At 31.4% G+C, this 19,167-nt stretch overlaps 1 protein-coding gene across 10 annotated transcripts in view; it reads right to left on the bottom strand.

Moving 5' to 3' along the window:
• LOC148601337 (pleckstrin homology domain-containing family G member 5-like) overlaps positions 1-19,167 on the bottom strand; it is a 117,940-nt gene that overhangs the window by 25,889 nt on the left and 72,884 nt on the right. For 9 of the 10 annotated variants that reach the window (XM_088555335.1, XM_088555336.1, XM_088555340.1 and 6 more), the window contains 3 exons: positions 10,361-10,452; positions 6,087-6,248; positions 2,279-2,458 (listed from right to left, as the gene is read on the bottom strand). In XM_088555335.1, coding sequence (XP_088411461.1) covers positions 2,279-2,458; positions 6,087-6,248; positions 10,361-10,452 — 434 coding nt within the window. The remainder of the gene's footprint in view (positions 1-2,278; positions 2,459-6,086; positions 6,249-10,360; positions 10,453-19,167) is intronic. The other variant, XM_088555332.1, reaches the window with a different exon arrangement.

The raw sequence follows: 19,167 nt of genomic DNA, 5'->3' as shown, positions 1-19,167 counted from the left end.
CTAAGACAACCTTTTATTAATTTATCAATGTGGACAGATATACAGAACTAAAGATATGGTTTGAAACACTTTTTATTTTGCCCAAGGGTATCCAGTCTTTATAAACAGGTCAGTTTTTAAGTCCCATTAACTTTCTGACATTTGTCACAATATTTCTATCATTACCTGATTTGATTAAAAGTGTCAATATATCTATTTTCCCATTAAGATATAAAGATTGAACTGATTGGCATGAAATTCTGTGTGATTGTTCAATTAATGCAGATTGACAATAGAAGGTGGAGTGCCATTATGGATCCCAGTATGGATCTTTAACCAAAGGTTAATATGTGTGCCCTTCATCATCAAAATTACAAATAAATGACTTAAATTTACCATGATTGATAAATCTTAATATTTGTTTCAAAAATAATTATTTCAATAAAAAATTTCACATTGTTGTTATGACCCTGTTACAATATTAGAAAGAAATAAAGCAGTAATTTCCATTGGAATTTTTTTTACAGTAAAACTACCAATGATAGTGACTGTCTCAAATTAAAATTTCAGGTTTTAAAAGCAAACTCTTATTCCCAACCTCTACAAGGGAGACAACTTTTAGAAAAGTCAGCAAAAATTACAGGTTTCCAAATGTACCTAATAATATAGTATAATTCCCTTAATATTGAATGGGTTCAAAATTTCTAAACATATAATAAGAATTGAATCTATCAATCAGTTTCTAAAAATAATGAAACATTTCCATACTTCCATACTGAACTTATGTATCTTTAATTTTAATCTAAGTAAGCCTAATGTAAACTTATTAACCAATTTGGATTAAACTCAAATTAATTATAAGCTCCTCAAATCCAAAAAAATTAAAAAGATTAATTAAAATTGAATCTTTATTATATAAACACATTGACCCCCCAACCTTTCCATTAAATCTTTAATTTACCTTTAATTGCAACTTCATAGTGAATAATCCAATCAAGTATTTAGGTGTACTGTACCAATACACAGGTTATTCTGTATCAGAATACTTGTATAACTTAGATGTTATCCTCATCAAACAAGTGTGAATATTCTACTGCAATTCATAATGCTCAGTCTTAAATAAGAGGATGTCAGAATAACTATATAATTCTTATAAAATACCACTACAACAAGTGTTCTGTATTTTATCATGAACTGCACCAAATCTTCATGAAACTAAATTCTCTACATTATGCACAGAGTTGTACGCTATTTAATTTGTGGTGTAGTTTCCTCATAAAAATCCCATGTGAAGAGGTGTAAAATAACCACTTTTCTCTCCACAGCACAGGAAACATACAAGAACAATGTAAAAAGGTGCTAAAAAAATCAGATTTGACAACACAGAGAATACAGGTATACAAGAACAATGGGCAGATTTGACCTGTATTTGTGGTGTTGCTGGGACGTTAGGGAAAGGCCCTGGGATACCACTTAAGTACAGGAAGTCAGTTTCAAGTTCGCTGACTTGATTATTGTTGACTCTCGATAAATGAAAATTTAACAATGATATCTTAAAGATAAAGGTGCACAAAGAAATAGAGTAAATCCTAGAGTAGTTTTGACACTGATTTTATTAAGTGTTTTAAAAATGAAGAACATTTCAAATAACAGGAAACTAAATCTAAAAATTAATATAAAGAGTTCCTACATCCATGACCACACCAAATGGCTGAATGGTAGGGTCGTATTTCATGTACCTAAGGTTCAATGTAAAACATTCCCAGAATGATCCATTATGGTTTGTATTAATGTTTGACTGCCAACAGTAAATTCATACCAGGTTACAAAAAGTCCAAAAGCAAGAACATATTTAAAATTTGCTTATTCAATAAAATTTCTTACTGAGTATGAATGGTAGCATTTTTCATAAAGTACTAATTTTGAATATTTTAAAGAGTAGACAAATCTATTAAGGAAAAAGTATCCGTTATAACTGATCATCTACCTTTTCCAAACCCCTGAAAGATTATTTACTATAACATTATTCATTCGATCAACATCTATGAAATTTAACAGCCAAATAAATGAATACTTCATAGTAATAATAATAGGATAATTAACTGGAAAGAGTAAATAACCAAAATATTATCATGAGTGCCAAAGAACGCCTAGATTTAATAGAGGGGGGGGGGACTTGTATAGGGGGACGGTATGTTATTCCAAAAGTGTAAGGACATACTGTGTGTGTAGCATCATTTACCTGTATCCTCTAATAACCAGCATGCTCTAAATCATATACTCTCAAATGTCATGTTACCTTTGAGGTACTGGGACTAAACAGGTTTGTCAGTTTGCTTCGTTCTTTTATCTTTCTTCCTTCGTTGTATGTTCCGCTGAGTGTGCCCTGTGGACTGACAGACTGAGACAGTGTTTGGGGCATAGGAAAAGTATCATCTATAGAAAGGTTCATTCCTCTCCGACTTCGTACACTTCCAACCTAAATAAAAATAAAAAAAAGTTCCAATACCATTACAAATCTGAAATGGCTCAGTAACTGTTAGCAAAAAGATGTAATGAAAGATTTAAGTGAAAAGAAGAAAATACAAAGCTTGAAATTGTCTTTTAATATACAAACTAGAATTATCTCCCTTTGGTCATCAAAGTTTTAGAACAAGTTTTTAATGGCTACATAGGATAATGTAGGTATAATGCATGAAGATTGGAATAAATTAAATGTTGCTTGTTAAAAAGAAAATAGGTAAAATATAGATGGTTAGAAAATTAGTGCTGCAAAAAAAATATAAAACCCTGAAACAGAAAATATCTCTTTTAGTCTATGTTTTAAAACAAACAAATACAGGAGAAAAAAACAATAGAGAAATTAAACAGTAGGGGCACAATATTGAACAAACGGATCATAAAACAACCTTCCTCACTCACACCGTGTACATGTAATGTTCGACATGCTCTTCACTGTATACACAAAAACTTGCTGAATCATGCAAAACATGTTACAGATGGAATGTGAACAATAGTCATGACCAGTTGTTACCACAAAATCAAATCACACATTCTTCTACACGTATAGCTCAAACAGCGAGCATGTTCACAATAAAAGAGACTATATTGATAGGTACTTCTAACTTCAAAAAGAAACAACAGTATTTATAGTACATTTTTGTAAAAAAATAAAAAATGCACATTTTTTTTAACATGTTATGGGTGTTTATTTTTCTTAGCGAAAAATCAATTAGTGTTAGATTTTTTACTATTGTCTTTAAAAATAAATTTCACAATATTTCACATTAAATTTACATACAGTATCCATTTTACTTAATAATTCAGAATGATTACCATAGAAAACATTATCCTGAGTAGAATTTTACGTTGCTAGAGACTACGACTGCAACACATATTCTACAAGTGATAATGTTTCCAGAATTTCTATTGTACGGCAATAAAATTTAGTCTTGTTTAAAATGAATTTCAGTCACATATAACATCACAAATTTTAACTGTATATGCACTAGTGCAATATGGAAATCTATTGCACGCTGACCTTGTATTGCTTTCTATGGGAAATAGTATATTGCTATATAATAGTGCCAGTAGCTAGTGTTTGCTAAATCCTTTCAATAAGTCTCATTTTCTACAATAAAAAAATACCACAACCAAAATCATGCTGGTCGTTTTCATTATGTAAACAAACCACAAAATAATCACTAGAAACTAGGATTAATTGGTGTTAAAACTGCACAGTTTTGCTACTGTCTTAATTGTTTATTTCCAACAGATTCTCACATAGTAGACAAAAGCCCTATGGTAACTTAATCTATCAAATATTACCCAATATAAAATGTTTAAAGCCATTTTTGACATTTTAAAATCCTGAACTTTGATTGAGGATACCATGATAGTTCAGAATAAACAAACTTTTCTGTGGCCAGGCCAGGACTACAGACTTTTTAAATTCAATAAATTTTAAGATTTTCACCTATCTTATGTTTGTGAACAGAGAATAAGTATTTAGAGATGTAAAAAATAATATAAAGAATACAGTTCCTAGTTTCTACATGAAAAAGACTTCAATGATACACTTCTAAAGGGAACATTCACATGAAATAACCACCTTCAGATAAATGTTGAGATTCTCTTTTAAATTTATTTTCAGTTCATTCAAATTAAAATATATGAAAAACAATGATTAAGATTTATTTGTTAATGTATGAAATTAGAAGATGTACATATATAATTTGGTTAAGTTTTTCTCTTTGCATATTTAGTTTATTATCTTCCCTTTGTTATATAGCATATTATTTCCCTTTCTGCATACACATTGTTGATAAATAATTGTCTTCAAAACTAGCATAGTAATACCCTGATAAGACTAGGCTAGCAACTAGTGACTGTCATGAGGAGACATAATAGGGGAGAGTTCATCTATGGTAAGGCTGCGATAGGAGATTTCCTTATATAAAAATATTGAGTTACCTCCCTTTGCAAAGTCTATTTAAATATGACAAAAACATCTAGTCTTTTTTGTTTTGCCTAAAATCATGTTTTTTCACGAATTCTACCGCCAAAAATGCTTTGTTCAGCATTTAATTCTATAAATGCCCTCCCTCTCAACTAAAATTCCAGAATCACCACATCCACACCATAATGATGAAGTACTTTTAATTCTATCAATTTTTGTGGTTCACCAATATAGAGGTATTAATTCATTAATTCTCTCAAATCTGTCAATTTCATTTAATTAATTTTTTATCAAACATCATACAATCAAGGTTCTAAATACTCTTAAACTCCAAAAATAAACATAAAATTTGATATTTGACTTCACTGTTAAATACACTGAATTACTGATGAATTAAACCACAAAAATTGGTAATCATGAAAAATGAATACCTGGACAGATGATACACATAACAGACAAAGAGTTATTGTAAACATATTAATGTACATGGTTGCTAATTTTCGAAGATTCTTCCAATTGTAAATATTTGAAGGTATCAACTTTTGCAGTTTCAAAAAATGTTTAATGTAACAAAGTGTCGAAAATCAATTTCCCTAGTACTAATTTTCACTGTTTTCTGTCCATGGCAAAATTAGTACATTGTGAAAATTTAACATGTTTACAGTATATTATACATCGGTAGATTTCTCTGATTACACCATAATACAATTCCAGCATTAACAATACAAGTTTATATGTTGATATCTAATATTGGGAATTCAATTATACTTCTAATTGAAAAATATCTACTTATTTTCGTGATTCAATAGACTACAATTAAGTTAAAAATTAAGAATTTAAAACATCATGAAAATAACTTGGCAAAATGGCAAAATGAAAGTGCAAAAATCACACAATACCATAAAAAACGGTGAAATGAAATAAAATATTGACAAACAAGGTCATGGAGGTTAAAGTGCACTATTTCTAACTGGAAAGGGTGCATTCAATTATTAACTACATTCTAAACAACAGGCTCGTAAAAAACAACTGTCATATTCAAGCTTAAGGAGAACAAAAATAAGTCATGAAATTCCAATCTCTACAACTCCTGAAGCAGGAAGTAATTTGTGTTGATGCTGAAAATGCTGTGAGATACATGTGATTACAGGATAGTTCTCAATCTAAACACATCCCTCCTCAAGATTTTCAAAAAACTAATGCTCCTAAGGATGTGGAGATTTAGTCCAATACTTATTCTAACTTGCTACCCAATAGCCCATCTATGGTTGAGCTTTGTTCTCAACTGAATCACATATTTAAGAATAAATAGGACCCCAAAAAGTCTACATAGTTGCAATTTAAACTAATAAAACACAAGTTTATATGTTTAGAAATTTTGAACCCATTCAATATTAAGAAAATTATACTATATTATTAGGTACATTTGGAAACCTGTAATTTTTGCTGACTTTTCTAAAAGTTGTCTCCCTTGTAGAGGTTGGGAAGAAGAGTTTGCTAATAAACATACTTCCTTGGCTTATGAATATATCTAGATTGAGAACTAAGGTATCGAGCATCATTAAATAGACAGAAAATTAAAAAAGTACAAGGCAATTATGGATGCCAGGCAAATGTATGTTTTTGCCCAAAAAATTGCCTGACTTACAGAGTTGACATCATCCTGAGCTTTGGCAATCTCTTCATTAACTACTTTTGGAGCAGGGTTAAAAAAAGGAAAAGACAAGGAGTTTCTTCTTTGCTTGGATGACACCGGTGGTTCTAGCATTCCGGAACCAGATCGTCCGAAAAAGGACTCCCTCCTGGCCATCTGGTAACAATGGTAACAAAAAATCACATGACATGTTAAGAGATGATGTTTCAAAGGCAAGTTGTATACACACATAAAGGAAGACCACTCCAAACTGTTAAATACTTCTTATGTTTTTTTTTTTCTTTTTTTTTTAAATTCCATTTTATTGTGTAATGCTTTGTACAATGATTATGAAACAATACAGTTAATCACTGTATTAACAAAATTACTTTATCAAATACAGTTTGGAATGGGTCGATTTACACAAGAGTTGTTAATCTGAAGAAAGATATGTTAGTATAATCTGTATAATTAAGTCAGGACAACACACAAGGGGGATAACTCCATCCACCATAGTCAAGGATTCTATCAAATAATAAACCCTTCCTGAATAGGATCATTATAAATATCTTACTATTAAATATATTACCAGCACTCCTACAGAATCTTAAAGTCTTGGTAATCTTAGTTCAAAATTTTGAGAAATTTTTAAATTCAGGATATTTCTATTATTGTAGAGAATAATGAGCAGATAAAGACATGTAACTTTAGGGGAAAATTAGGCTTATTTTAATAATCCATGAATTATGTAACAGGGTTTACTAGTTATGTACTGTGACATGCTCATATCAAGGGTGCTTTAAACAAGTACATGTATATTTTTAATTGATGTTAAGCTATATATGTCACACCATGCAGTAATAAACTCTATAAAGAAGCCAAACAAGTCTGCACTGATGAAACTATCATTTACACTGTATAGATGTGAAAAAAAAAAAAAACCATACAGCAACACACTCGCTTAAAATCACTTTATCAGAATCACAAAAAGTAGAAGGAAAAGTGAAGACATAGAACCTTGTAACCTTTTCCATCAAACTGTAAATTACCGGATAAACACTGAAATAGTCAGACTGCATTAACATATTTCTAAATAAACCAGGAAAGCCTGAAACAACTAGAACCCTGCCAATTAATCTAGACATTGAAACAACCAAAACCCTGCCTATCAATATAACCACTGAAACAATCTGAAATCTGCCAATCAATGTAACAACTGAACCAACCAGAAACCTGCCAATTAATCTAACCACTGAAACAACCAGAACCCTATCAATTAATCTAACCACTGAAACAACCAAAATCCTGCCAATTAATCTAACCACTGAAACAACCAAAATCCTGCCAATTAATCTAACCACTGAAACAACCAAATTCCTGCCAATTAATCTATCCACTGAAACAATCTGAACATTGCCAATTCTATACTTGAGACAACCAAATACCAGCCTTAACTGAAACCAGAATCCTGCCTAATCTGAACTCTGAGAATCCAGAATCCTGACTTATCAGGATCCTGAGAAAATAAGAAATTTGGCTTATATCAACATTAGAAAAGACTAAGATGTCTTCTTCATAGTGTATAATGATTTAAAGTCCTATTAAAATACAGAATTCTATGCAATTTAATCTTGTGTTAATCACACTTATCGAAACAGAACAAATCTTATTTCACGAGGAGGCTAAATTTTTACAGATTTCATATTGTACTCGGTAAATGAACTATATTGGTTGATTTTAACTTAAAATTTGGTACAGCAATGTCACTGCACTATCCATTACACATTTATTAATGGGTCTGAAACTTAATTCTTAGCTCCTCGCCTATCCTTTGTGGGATAAAGAAACCATTAATAATACTGGGTCAATGTTTTATCCAAGCATTCACGTTCTTCTCCGGCATGCAGTCATCAATTTATATACATGTTATTCCTAACAACATCATGTGATTAACGGATTGATGGAGTGTAATGTTTCATTGGATCACACAAAACCTAGACTGTCTTGACACCTGAGCACTACAATATATATCTGTTTTTATCCAGGATGTTCCACTTTTAATTAAATAGTGCATGCAAGAGCCATATAAGTTTACATCTAATAAACCTAGCTGGGAAATTCAATATCTGCAATCTGACTGGCAAGCCCCCTGTTTTATCACTTAGTGCTTAAACATAACCAGGGCAACTGTAAATTTGAGATCTTTTGAATTTTTTTTTTTTTTTTACTGAGATAAGAAATTAGTTTGCATTCACCATAATATCAAGTTGCAGTTCATAAATTTGAACATTCTTCATAAATAATATAATTAATATAGCAATATTAAATTTTTATTTTGTTCATAACAACAAAATTGACATAAAAATGTAATGCAATAATTTCTATCATTTTGGTATTTTCTCCTTGGTTAGAAACAATATGAGCTGGTTTGAGTTTCATTATGATTTGGTTGGAGTTTCAATATGAGCTGGTTTGAGTTTCAGTATGAGCTGGTTTGAGTTTAAACAGGTTTTGAATCCACTAGTTTTGTAATTTTAAAATTAACTTTCAACATAGAAAGTGTTATGCATTAGTTCTTCTTTTAAAAACTTATCTCAACTTATACTTTTCAAGACAATAAAATCGGATTGAGAAAGATTGTTACAATTTATACAGAAATTTATCAATAAAAGGTTATTAGTAATTGAATAGGTCCCTGCATTATGTACATGTAACTAAGGAAGAGGAAATATGTCAATTTTTCTTACATCTATGTACGTACACATAGCTGTTAGTTTTTTTTTGTGGATATATTTTGAGAGTGGAAATTAAATTTAGCTGCAAACTTATTCAAAATGACACTGTTTTCTGTTGCAGTTATTTTTAACTTGATAACAAAAGCTTTTTCTGCAATGCAAAATTTTTTTTATAATTTAAAATCTACCATTTCAATTTCATGATTGACTTTATTCTAGCTGTGACTAGATGTAATAGTACCAGCCTTATACTGAAACACAATGGGAATATAGAATGGTGAATACATCATTTTGGCAAAAATCCCAAGGTCTTCCAAATGTGCCATCAATCTCCACATTGAACAGAAGTTCGTGACTTATGGTGTACTGATAGAAAAATTAAAATCCTATAAACCCAGCATAATCCCTATTTTTAACAATGATGTAACTTTGATTATTGTACAACAGTCAGTTAGGATTAAAAACATTTACTAAAGAACCATTGTAAGATGTGTTATAATGAGATTTTAATAAAGGTTAATGGGATATAAAATTATTTATATCACCTTTCAACCAAATCCCACACTACCAAAGTTCAATAGGCATTCAGAAAAAGAAAAGTCTGAAATCAGCTTACAGACCATATTTGCACAGCTACACTGACATACAGGGAACACAGATTTCACTGATAGGAGATTTAAAAGTAATAATTCACATATAAACCAAGGGCATACAGAACATTTAATGTAAAAGAACAAATTTCATTTTATCTGTCTATTCTTTCAACTCCATCGCTAGCATCATGATGCTGATTTTACCAACTAATTAACCACAATTCCATATCCACAGTATTTGTTTATGGTATATTAGCTTTTAGTACATGTATACAGCTTAGAGGCTGATCTGAAGTGGTCCTGTCGTGGCTCAGTGGTTTCCTATGCAATCAACTAAACCTACGGAGCACACATTCTGTCTCAAAAGTAGAAAATAACGAGGTCAACTGGATCTCTAAGTTACTTGCCCTTAAAGGACAAGTCAAAATTAAAAAATTTTCAATTGAGCAATGTAAAAAGATTTTGTCAATTTAAAAGCAATTTGAACTAATTCTGAACTTATTTGCTGGGTAAATCTTAAAAAAAAATATTTGTAACACAGCTAGCTAGCAATGAAATATAAAGCTGAGCAACCACAAAAACTTTGGAATTCACTATTTTTCACTAAAGGACTTCATGTTTTGACAAGTATGAATCTACAATATCATGATTCAAAGAACATTTGAACTTGTTTAAAAAAATGTGTGAATCTTCACCAAGAATAATATGGAAATAGCCTACAGGTTTCCAATACTAAAGAGATAACTATAATACCTTCATGTAAAGAGAGATACTAAGAATCATGGGTAAAATAATCATTTTAATGATGACAATGTCATTAAATTCTGTGTAGGCAGATATGGAACCATACACCACAAAATGACCTTCACCAGAAACAGTGCAATGGATTATGGAAAAATCTGACTAAAAACCCCAAACAAAGCTATTTATCATGCAGTCATACTGGGGTGTTGCAACTCACCGATGATTTGGAGCCTTTTGATATTGACCCAGCCTTGCTGCCTCCAGACTGTTTGCTTGAACTCTTCCAAGCAGAGCCATCAGACTCTTTCTCTGCAAAATAAAAACAATATTCATCAAATTTAAGTATTATGTACATAAAAAACATTAGTGTAATTTCTTAGATTATTTACTCAAATCAATGGAACATTTGCAATTTAAACTAATAACACACGATTTTGATTTTTATAATATCATAAAAAAACCATGCTTCAGACATATCAACCATTCAATGGACCCTTAACAAGGTTAGAACTGAACTCTTCCTGGTGAATCCCATGCCAGAAATCTATGGACCTCAAATAATCAAATATCTCATGTTAAATTGGTTGTTACCATATCAAGTTTCGCAAGAATTCTTAATACAGAAAACTCAAGAATTCAAAACTAACATTATTCTGTTTATTTGCATGCCATGGTCAATTCGATGTAATGTCATTGAAAATTGCTGATATTTTTTGGTATCCCTATAGTAACTCAGAAAGAAAACATCAGACAAAAAGAACAATAGAAAAACAATAAAGTTGCCAGTAAATATAAATATTCTATAGAGTTTATACTGGGTGATTCTTTATAAATTAATTATGAACTCCACTTCTCTATATTAATGTGCCTACACACACACCACACCACTGTGAGAAGCAGTTAGCTCACTCTGCCATTTTATTTCATCCTGTAGTTACGAAACAGAATATTCCTTACTCAGCACCTTTCTACCAATCCATGCAAGGCTGTGACATAGACTCCAGAGAAAGCAGTTTGTAAATTGGTGTTAGTTATACAATAGTCGGGATCTTACTAAATATTTGATATACATTAATCAAGGTCTAGTTCTATGTAACCGAAGATAAATCAATTGTTATCTAGATTTCTTCCAACAGTGGCTGACATTTCTGCCTTACATAATGGTGTCTATATATAATGTCACTGTTCAATATACAATGCATGGATGGTAGGGTTAGTATTCCAATGTCACTATCCAATACCATGCATTGATGGCAGGGTTAGTATTCCAATGTCACTGTCCAATACCATGCATGGATGGTAGGGTTAATATTCCAATGTTCACTGTCCAATATCATGCATTGATGGTAAGGTGAGTATTGCAATGTCACTGTCCAATACCATGCATTGATGGTAAGGTGAGTATTCCAATGTCACTCTCCAATACCATGCATTGATGGTAGGGTTAGTATTCCAATGTCACTGCCAATACCATGCTTTGATGGTAGGGTTTGTATTTAAATATCACTGTCCAATACCATGCATTGATGGTAGAGTTAAAATTCCAATGTCACTGTCCAATACCATGCTTTGATGGAAGGGTTTGTATTCCAGTGTCACTGCCAAATATCATGCTTTGATGGTAGGGTTTTTATTCCAATGTCACCAATGTCATCGTCCAATAACATGCATTGATGATAGGGTTTGTATTCCAGCGTCACTGTTCACTAGCATGTTTTGATGGTAGGATTTGTATTCTAATGTCACTGTCCATTGATGGTAGGCTGAGTATTCTAATGTCAGTGTATTCCAATGTTGTCAGTGTCACTTTTCAATACCTCTGGTAGGATTAGTATTCCAATGTTTCTTTTTTTCACATTATAGTACATAAGGCAAGGCAATATGTTACCAAGAAAGTGATTAACTTAATAAAAAAATAAAAATAAAAAAAATTGTCAGAAGAATTTTTTTTCAGATCAATGGAATATTTGCATTTTAAACTAAGAAGTCACAATTTTCAACAAAAAATGCCACAATATGACATATTTAGTAATATAATAAGTGACCAAATGTGATGTCCATGCTTTGAGTTGTTGCAGTAAAAAGCATTAAAAAATTGATAAGGAGGTCAAAATAAAAACCATTTTGTAAACATACTAAGATTAACACATACTTTTGATACATATACATTGGGTCCTGTTTAAAAACCTCTTTAAAACTGGAAACCTGTGTAAAACAAACATCTCCTGAAGTCCCTTCATATGTTTCATTTTATTTTGAACCTGTATAATCCAAACACCTATCTAAAAGGAGTTTGGTTTAGACAGGTTTCAATGTACAAGAAAAATATTCACAATCACAAATAAGTTCATATCTATTGCTTTTAATGAGCCCTACTTTCTTAATTCCAATTAAATAACATCTATCACAATGAAACCTTTATTAATGGAATTTATACTTTTTTTAAATTTTACTTTCATTGTTCAGCTGGTGGCTGTCCTCTTTATAAGGACATTGACAGTAATGAAAAGCAGTTGTATCATAATAGGTGGAGATTGGTTTTAATCTCTAATCTGTTTAATCAGAGTGATAAAGATTTGTCAGTTTTGTGAGAAATTTATGATGTTTACCACCATAATACATTTTCAACAACTGATAAACTTGATCGAAGTCCACCAACTAAGGTATCTAAGTTCTACTGTATAAAAATACCAAAATCTAGCAGTGCACAGAAAACCAGGAAAAATTGTATCTGTGAATTTAAAAAAAAAAAAACAAAACTATATACAGCTTCTCATTATTGAAACTATGAAAATATATACCCCCAAATATGTTGACTAGCCATAATTTGTGAAAATTAGCCACCACAGAAATTAATATGTTAACAGTTTGATGGAGACATTTTGGGAAGAAGCCTATTTCAACTTACCTTGTAATTTACATAAGTACTAAAAAGCTTAAATTTCCTTCTGAGCATATGTATATTTATTGTTCAGTAATATTTTGATGGGTCTCCAACTATTTTTACAACACTGCTAAGTGATCAAGATATTAAACAGATAGCTACTACATGAGGGCAAACTTTCAATACAAAACAAGTTACAGTATTCATGTAAACTTCATGTGAATTAAGCCTTCAATAGAATTTCATGTGAATGCATAATTAATAAATACAAAATATACCAGTTTTATCCCAATAAATGGCATAAGAAAGTCAAACTAATTGCATGTAAATCTTGATCCACATGAAAACTATTGATTTCTGTAGTACTTATAAAAGCTATTAAAGAAAAAGTGTTTTTTGATTTAGGTTACAGACCACCAATTCAACCAATGAGCATTTGGAACGTACGCAAAAATAGTCCTACGCAGAAATTACCCCTGTTCCTTATAGTGCTGTGAAAAAAGTTCTCATCTCATTTAAAAAATTTAAACAGTTTCTGAAAGGAAAAACATTTCTGTACATTTTATAGGTGCATTTTGCTTCTTGTGATGTGAAGCCTAATCTCCATAATGATTTTTAAATATACCCCTATCTTGTGAAAACACTGGGATTTCCCATGCTATTTATAGACACTTCACTTCCGGTGACCAGTACTGCACTGCAAGTCTGCTAACCCCACATGCCATTCTGAGGATTGTGAGCTGACATATGTAGAATCATGCTGATATAGTCCTCTGCAGGTTAAAATTAAGGTAAAGTCCAGAGAAGCCATTGAATATTGTGAAATTAGCATAGCAGCCTATGGGAAGTGGAATTAGTGGTTTTTAGCCTTTCATGAAAAAAAACACAAAAATAAAATTTATCAAATGTACCAAGTACTGCTTGAAGTGAAGTTTTCATAATATTTTTGATGACAAAGCAGTTTTTTCAATCACAAGACAAATGATTTGAAAATAACAACCAATGAGTCTTTAATATAAAGTGACATAAATTCTGTCTTTCAGCAGAATTTATTAAATTACAAACAGAGTACACCTTATACTAACAAGAACAAAAACACTGGGCACTAAATATGTCAGAAGAAATTTACACAACATTCCCTTAAATAAAAGTATAAAGTATATACACCTGGTTCATCATAGTAAAACATTGCATCTCAGAAACAAAGAAAACACATAATAAGGTCAAGGACACATTGACCTGGAATACATTATGAGAGGTCAAGGACAGATTAACTTGCAAAATTAGCAATTATCGAAGTGTAAAAAGAGAGAACTGTAGGCATCAAAAATACCACAAACATACTGACTCAACTAGTTATTCCAAACCATCTAAACTTTGCTATCTGAGCCCATCTAACATCTAACCATCTAACACTCAACATTTACAATGTATTCGCTCACTCTAACATCTCACTGACTTGCTAAGAGGTATGGTTCCTACTTCAAAGTCGACCGACTGATAATAAGGACAAACTTTACCAGTAGAATACTGATGTGGATGTTAAACATGGCCTACTTTTGTATTGGTGAAACAGCTGGGGTATTTGCTTATTAATTGATTCAGTACAAGTCATGATCAATATCTTATGTTATGCTTAACAGAGTTATATGTTAAAGCACTGATACCGTATTCTTCCGTGTATACCACACACTTTTTTTTCCAACTTTTTCTTTGCTCCAGAAGGGGAATGCGTGGTATACACCAAAACAATGAGTTTCTAGATTTTTTTCTGGAGACATAATTTTCAGGTCCGTAATTTTCGGAAATCAGAATCGAAGTCGTCAACTAAAGACAACATCGAGCCATTGTATTTTTGAGAACAGTTTTATGTGAAATAAACAAATAAAGTTTTACTGCTATTTAATAGTTGTTTTATCCATCAATGCCGTTTCCTCGAATTTCATAGTTTGTACGAAAAACCATGTCTAGCTTCTCACTGTTCTCTCAAATCAAGTGATCTAATTATAACTTCTTCTTCTTTGCGGTGGAGCATTAAATACACATTACCGGGAGTGCCAACCTGTCCTCGGGGCCCATTGTCATTTAATTATCAAATAACACAAGACCAATTTAAAAGGTGACATAATTATTACTAATCCTTTAATCCGCTTGATGAACTGTTTGCAGATGTCAGATATCAATACACAACTTGGCAAATTAAAACATCTTTTTTATAAACGGTCGGACTTGACGCCATTATTTTAGTGAAATACCTGATTTGTATTCGAACAGGAAATGTAAACATTTCAACCGGCTCAGATCCAATACATCGCTATTTATAAACTATTTTAATTAATAAATGGCTTGCAAACGCAGGGAAACATAGAAAATACATTTATTTAAAAGATAATGATGAAAAAAGACGCATTTCTGGGAATTCATCTCAATGTGGTCTTCTGCTGGTGATTTTTCCTTGCTTCCCAGTGTGCGTTTTACACAGGAACTTTTTTCGCCAATCTCCCTTGCAAAGAGGGTGTGCGCGGAAAACACAGATACGTGTAATACATGGAAAAATACGGTAATAATGAACATAGCTTGGATGACAGTTAGGAAAAGAAGAAATACTCCCTTACTATGTTCTTGTAGTCTCGGCGAACCAAGTTGCTTATTTACTTTTTGGTTTCTGTGGTATCCTTAATCATTCAGTATCAGTCGTTCCTATGGAGTCTTGTTTATTTCTGGCCAGTATTTTTACCAGTAGTCATGTGAAATAAAATGCATTAACCATTATTGGACTAAAAAGGGCACTTTATACCAGTTAGAATACTGGACTTTTTAAATTGAATTATGCAAGTTTTCTGTTAGGTTATTTCCTGAATTAACTAGGTTGCATTTATGAAACATCTGTAGCTCAATATAAATTTGAGTACTGGTACTGGACTAATATTTAAGATTCAAATCATTGTAAAAGGGGATTCTCCCCTTCAGTAATTAAGTGGTCACCTCCTCTAAAAAAACCTATAAAAACCCTTCACAGCAACCACTCCATATATTGGTATACCTTAGTAAGTATTAATTCAAAATAAAGGCCAAACCCACTTAAAGGATATAATGTTATCGATTATAATATAATTACTTATTTACTTAAATACCTAGATAGGATGTAGAGATGAGACTACGAAAAAATCTCTTATTTGATTTGCTTTATAAAATTAAAATCTCAGTTATCTATTCTCAAGGATGTTTTAACGTCACATGAATCTCCCATGTACAAATATTACCCCCTGTGTAACTATCTGTAAAATACAGCATAAAACTTAAATTAAGTCTCCTAAACAAGATTTAATAATCCTTCTTTAAATAGATCCAAATACCTTGACCTACAATCTCTGGAAGGAAAACACTGTGACTTATAAACTTTAGAAGGAAAACACCTTGACCTATAAACTTTAGGAGAAAAAAAACAACCTTGACATACATACTTTATAGGGAGAAAACGGCTATGATCTACAAGATTTCAAAGAAATGAACGGTGCACTATAACTTACCCATATTATCATATATCAAGGATTACAACTTGAAATAGGGTGTCCTCAATTCTGTATACAGAACTGATACAGAGAAAATGACAAGATAAATCTCAGATGGAACATCAAATGTAAATGTGTGGCTTTTCACAGCAAATGACTACCACATGGCATAGACACTTTTTACTAATTGTCACCTATGCCTAAAGCCATTTCTGAAATTTTGGTTACCTTTTGATGAGGGTGTTGCTTAAAATAGCTTTAAAATATGATTCTGCCATCTTATTTTTGAAAACAATTTTTTGTATGTAATTTTTATGGTTTTGGTATTCACACCAGTGAAAATTGTAATAAAAAAATACAAATAAAGAAATGATATGCCAGGTGACAGTTTTATAAAACATCTCAAATTGAGATTTTCCTCAAATGCTTCTTCAACTCAAATTTTGACCAATCAAATTGCTTGAAGAAAAACTCTACAATTTGAAAAAAAAATTTAAGTGTGAGATTTTATTATGAAACCAATTCCTGAATTCATAATTTCATAACAAATCAAAAGTTTTGTTCAAGCACAATAAGAGAAATTGATGTTTACAAACAAAAAGAACATCAACCAGAATTTGTTGATTTAGTTGAGATCTGTAAACATTCAAAATCGATGAACTAAAGTAAAATATATATACCTTTGAACCTGATGCCTAAAAATTCCTCAGCAAAACTTGGGCAATATCCAGGACGAAAAAGATCAGATTCAGACTTCCTGTTTGAGCGAATTATACTCCGTTTTCTTACTCTATCAAGTCGGCTCATAGTTAAGTTTTTAAAGTGCCAGATTTCTTTATGTCATCTTGCTTAAAAATGAGTTAAAGTTCTGATATCAAGCTAAATTTGTGCATACATGTAGAAGTATATGCCCTATATTGCACATTTTTGAAAAATATTTGTTGTGGATTTGGCCACAATGTTATTCACATGTAAAATTTTGGTCTACTGCACGAGAATGAATCCATGATACTTGATATAACCTTGGAGCTGTAAATTAATACAGAAAGAATGTTTCAACACTACTGTTAGCTGTATTACAGGAAAACTAAATCCATAAGAGTGTACCTGGGTTACTAGAATATAATACTTCTCAATTTCACTGAAAATATTTCCCAACACAAAAATCAACCATGTTACTTTTCAAAATCAGCTGATCCATTCAGAATTTTCAATCACGTTAACAGGGCTAGTACATATATCCACATCATTTTCTAAATAATCATTGTAGCACATGCAGCACTGAAGGATCAGAAATTCTAAAATTGACAAAATCCTCAATATTACCGTGTGTATTGATAGACTAAATTTTAACTCTGATAAAGTCCCAGTGAAATCTATTGATAAGGTATGGGAGTAAACACAGGTATATTAACGCAAATCCACCGTCAGTTGTGTAACCCAGGAAAAATCAATGGTATCGAGCAGAGAAGCGTCTCCGGAAAAATTGATATATGATTTTACACAAGACTTTAATGGGATATCTATTACCCTAATGAAAAAAGACTACACAATCGTCACTTGGAAAATTAATCTATATATACTCAAATAGTCATAGTGATTAGTAAAATTAATTGTCTCTGAATTCAACAAAACTCAATAAATAGAATCAAAGCATTCTGAAGCTTCTCTGTGTAAATAAGTTCTATAAATCCATTACTTAACATTAGATCAGTTTTAAAAATTTTCCAGAAATTCCGCCCATGTGTAGTAAATTGATCTTTCCTCTTTCTCTATCATAAGGCACTAAACTATGTAACAGAAAATATGTCAAAACAGTCATTTCAAAATGTAAGAACAAAGGAGAACTAATGAGTCGAGATAAGATCCATTGTTATGAAGAAACTTTGGTAATAATGACATTGCAAATTGTCAACATTCTATAAAATAAGACATCCATTCCATACATCACTTAGCTTAATTTGAACACCCCATAAAAGTTCTGAAATTAATAAGAAATCAAAATAAAATAATATTTTCCCACAAGGTGGCACTCAGCTCGAACACTAATATTTTAAATCCCCCATTCAACCAATACTACCATTACGTAACCTATAGAGAACACAATAGCCCAGATCTTTTAGATCTGGTCACAAACTAATCATACCACAAAGAAATGCTCATAATTTGTCCATTTAAATAAAATCCTTTGTCACATAATGAAGTAAGGTAAAGATCCAATGATATTAGGTTATAAGTGGGGGTTGGGTGTTCAAAGTCTTCCCTTTAAATCCATCAAAGTGTTGTCATGACCTGTAAAAAGGTCTACAAAAACTTAACATCTTCAATAAAAAGTCGCTGTCTACAATGTCTTATCTTCTTATATCATTGAGATAAAAATTAATTGATGTTATGATGAAGTGACAAAATCTCATTTAAACCAGTATTCAGGTGGCTGTGAAAAGACAATCCGACCCACATTGGTTAACGATAATGAGGACTTTAACCTTTCTTACCATGATTGATTATATGTATATAACATCCTCCCCCTACAGGTTCAAATTAATCAGTTACCTGGCATAAGTTCAATATCATTTGTAAAATCTAATAAACTACAAGACATATAAACTCTTTTCATTGACAGAATTG

This window comes from Perna viridis, chromosome 12 (assembly GCF_037379345.1).
Source record: "Perna viridis isolate PV_CMFRI_1.1 ecotype Kerala chromosome 12, ASM3737934v1, whole genome shotgun sequence".
NCBI classification, from domain to species: domain Eukaryota; kingdom Metazoa; phylum Mollusca; class Bivalvia; order Mytilida; family Mytilidae; genus Perna; species Perna viridis.
This window is presented reverse-complemented; position numbering and strand designations above follow the sequence as displayed.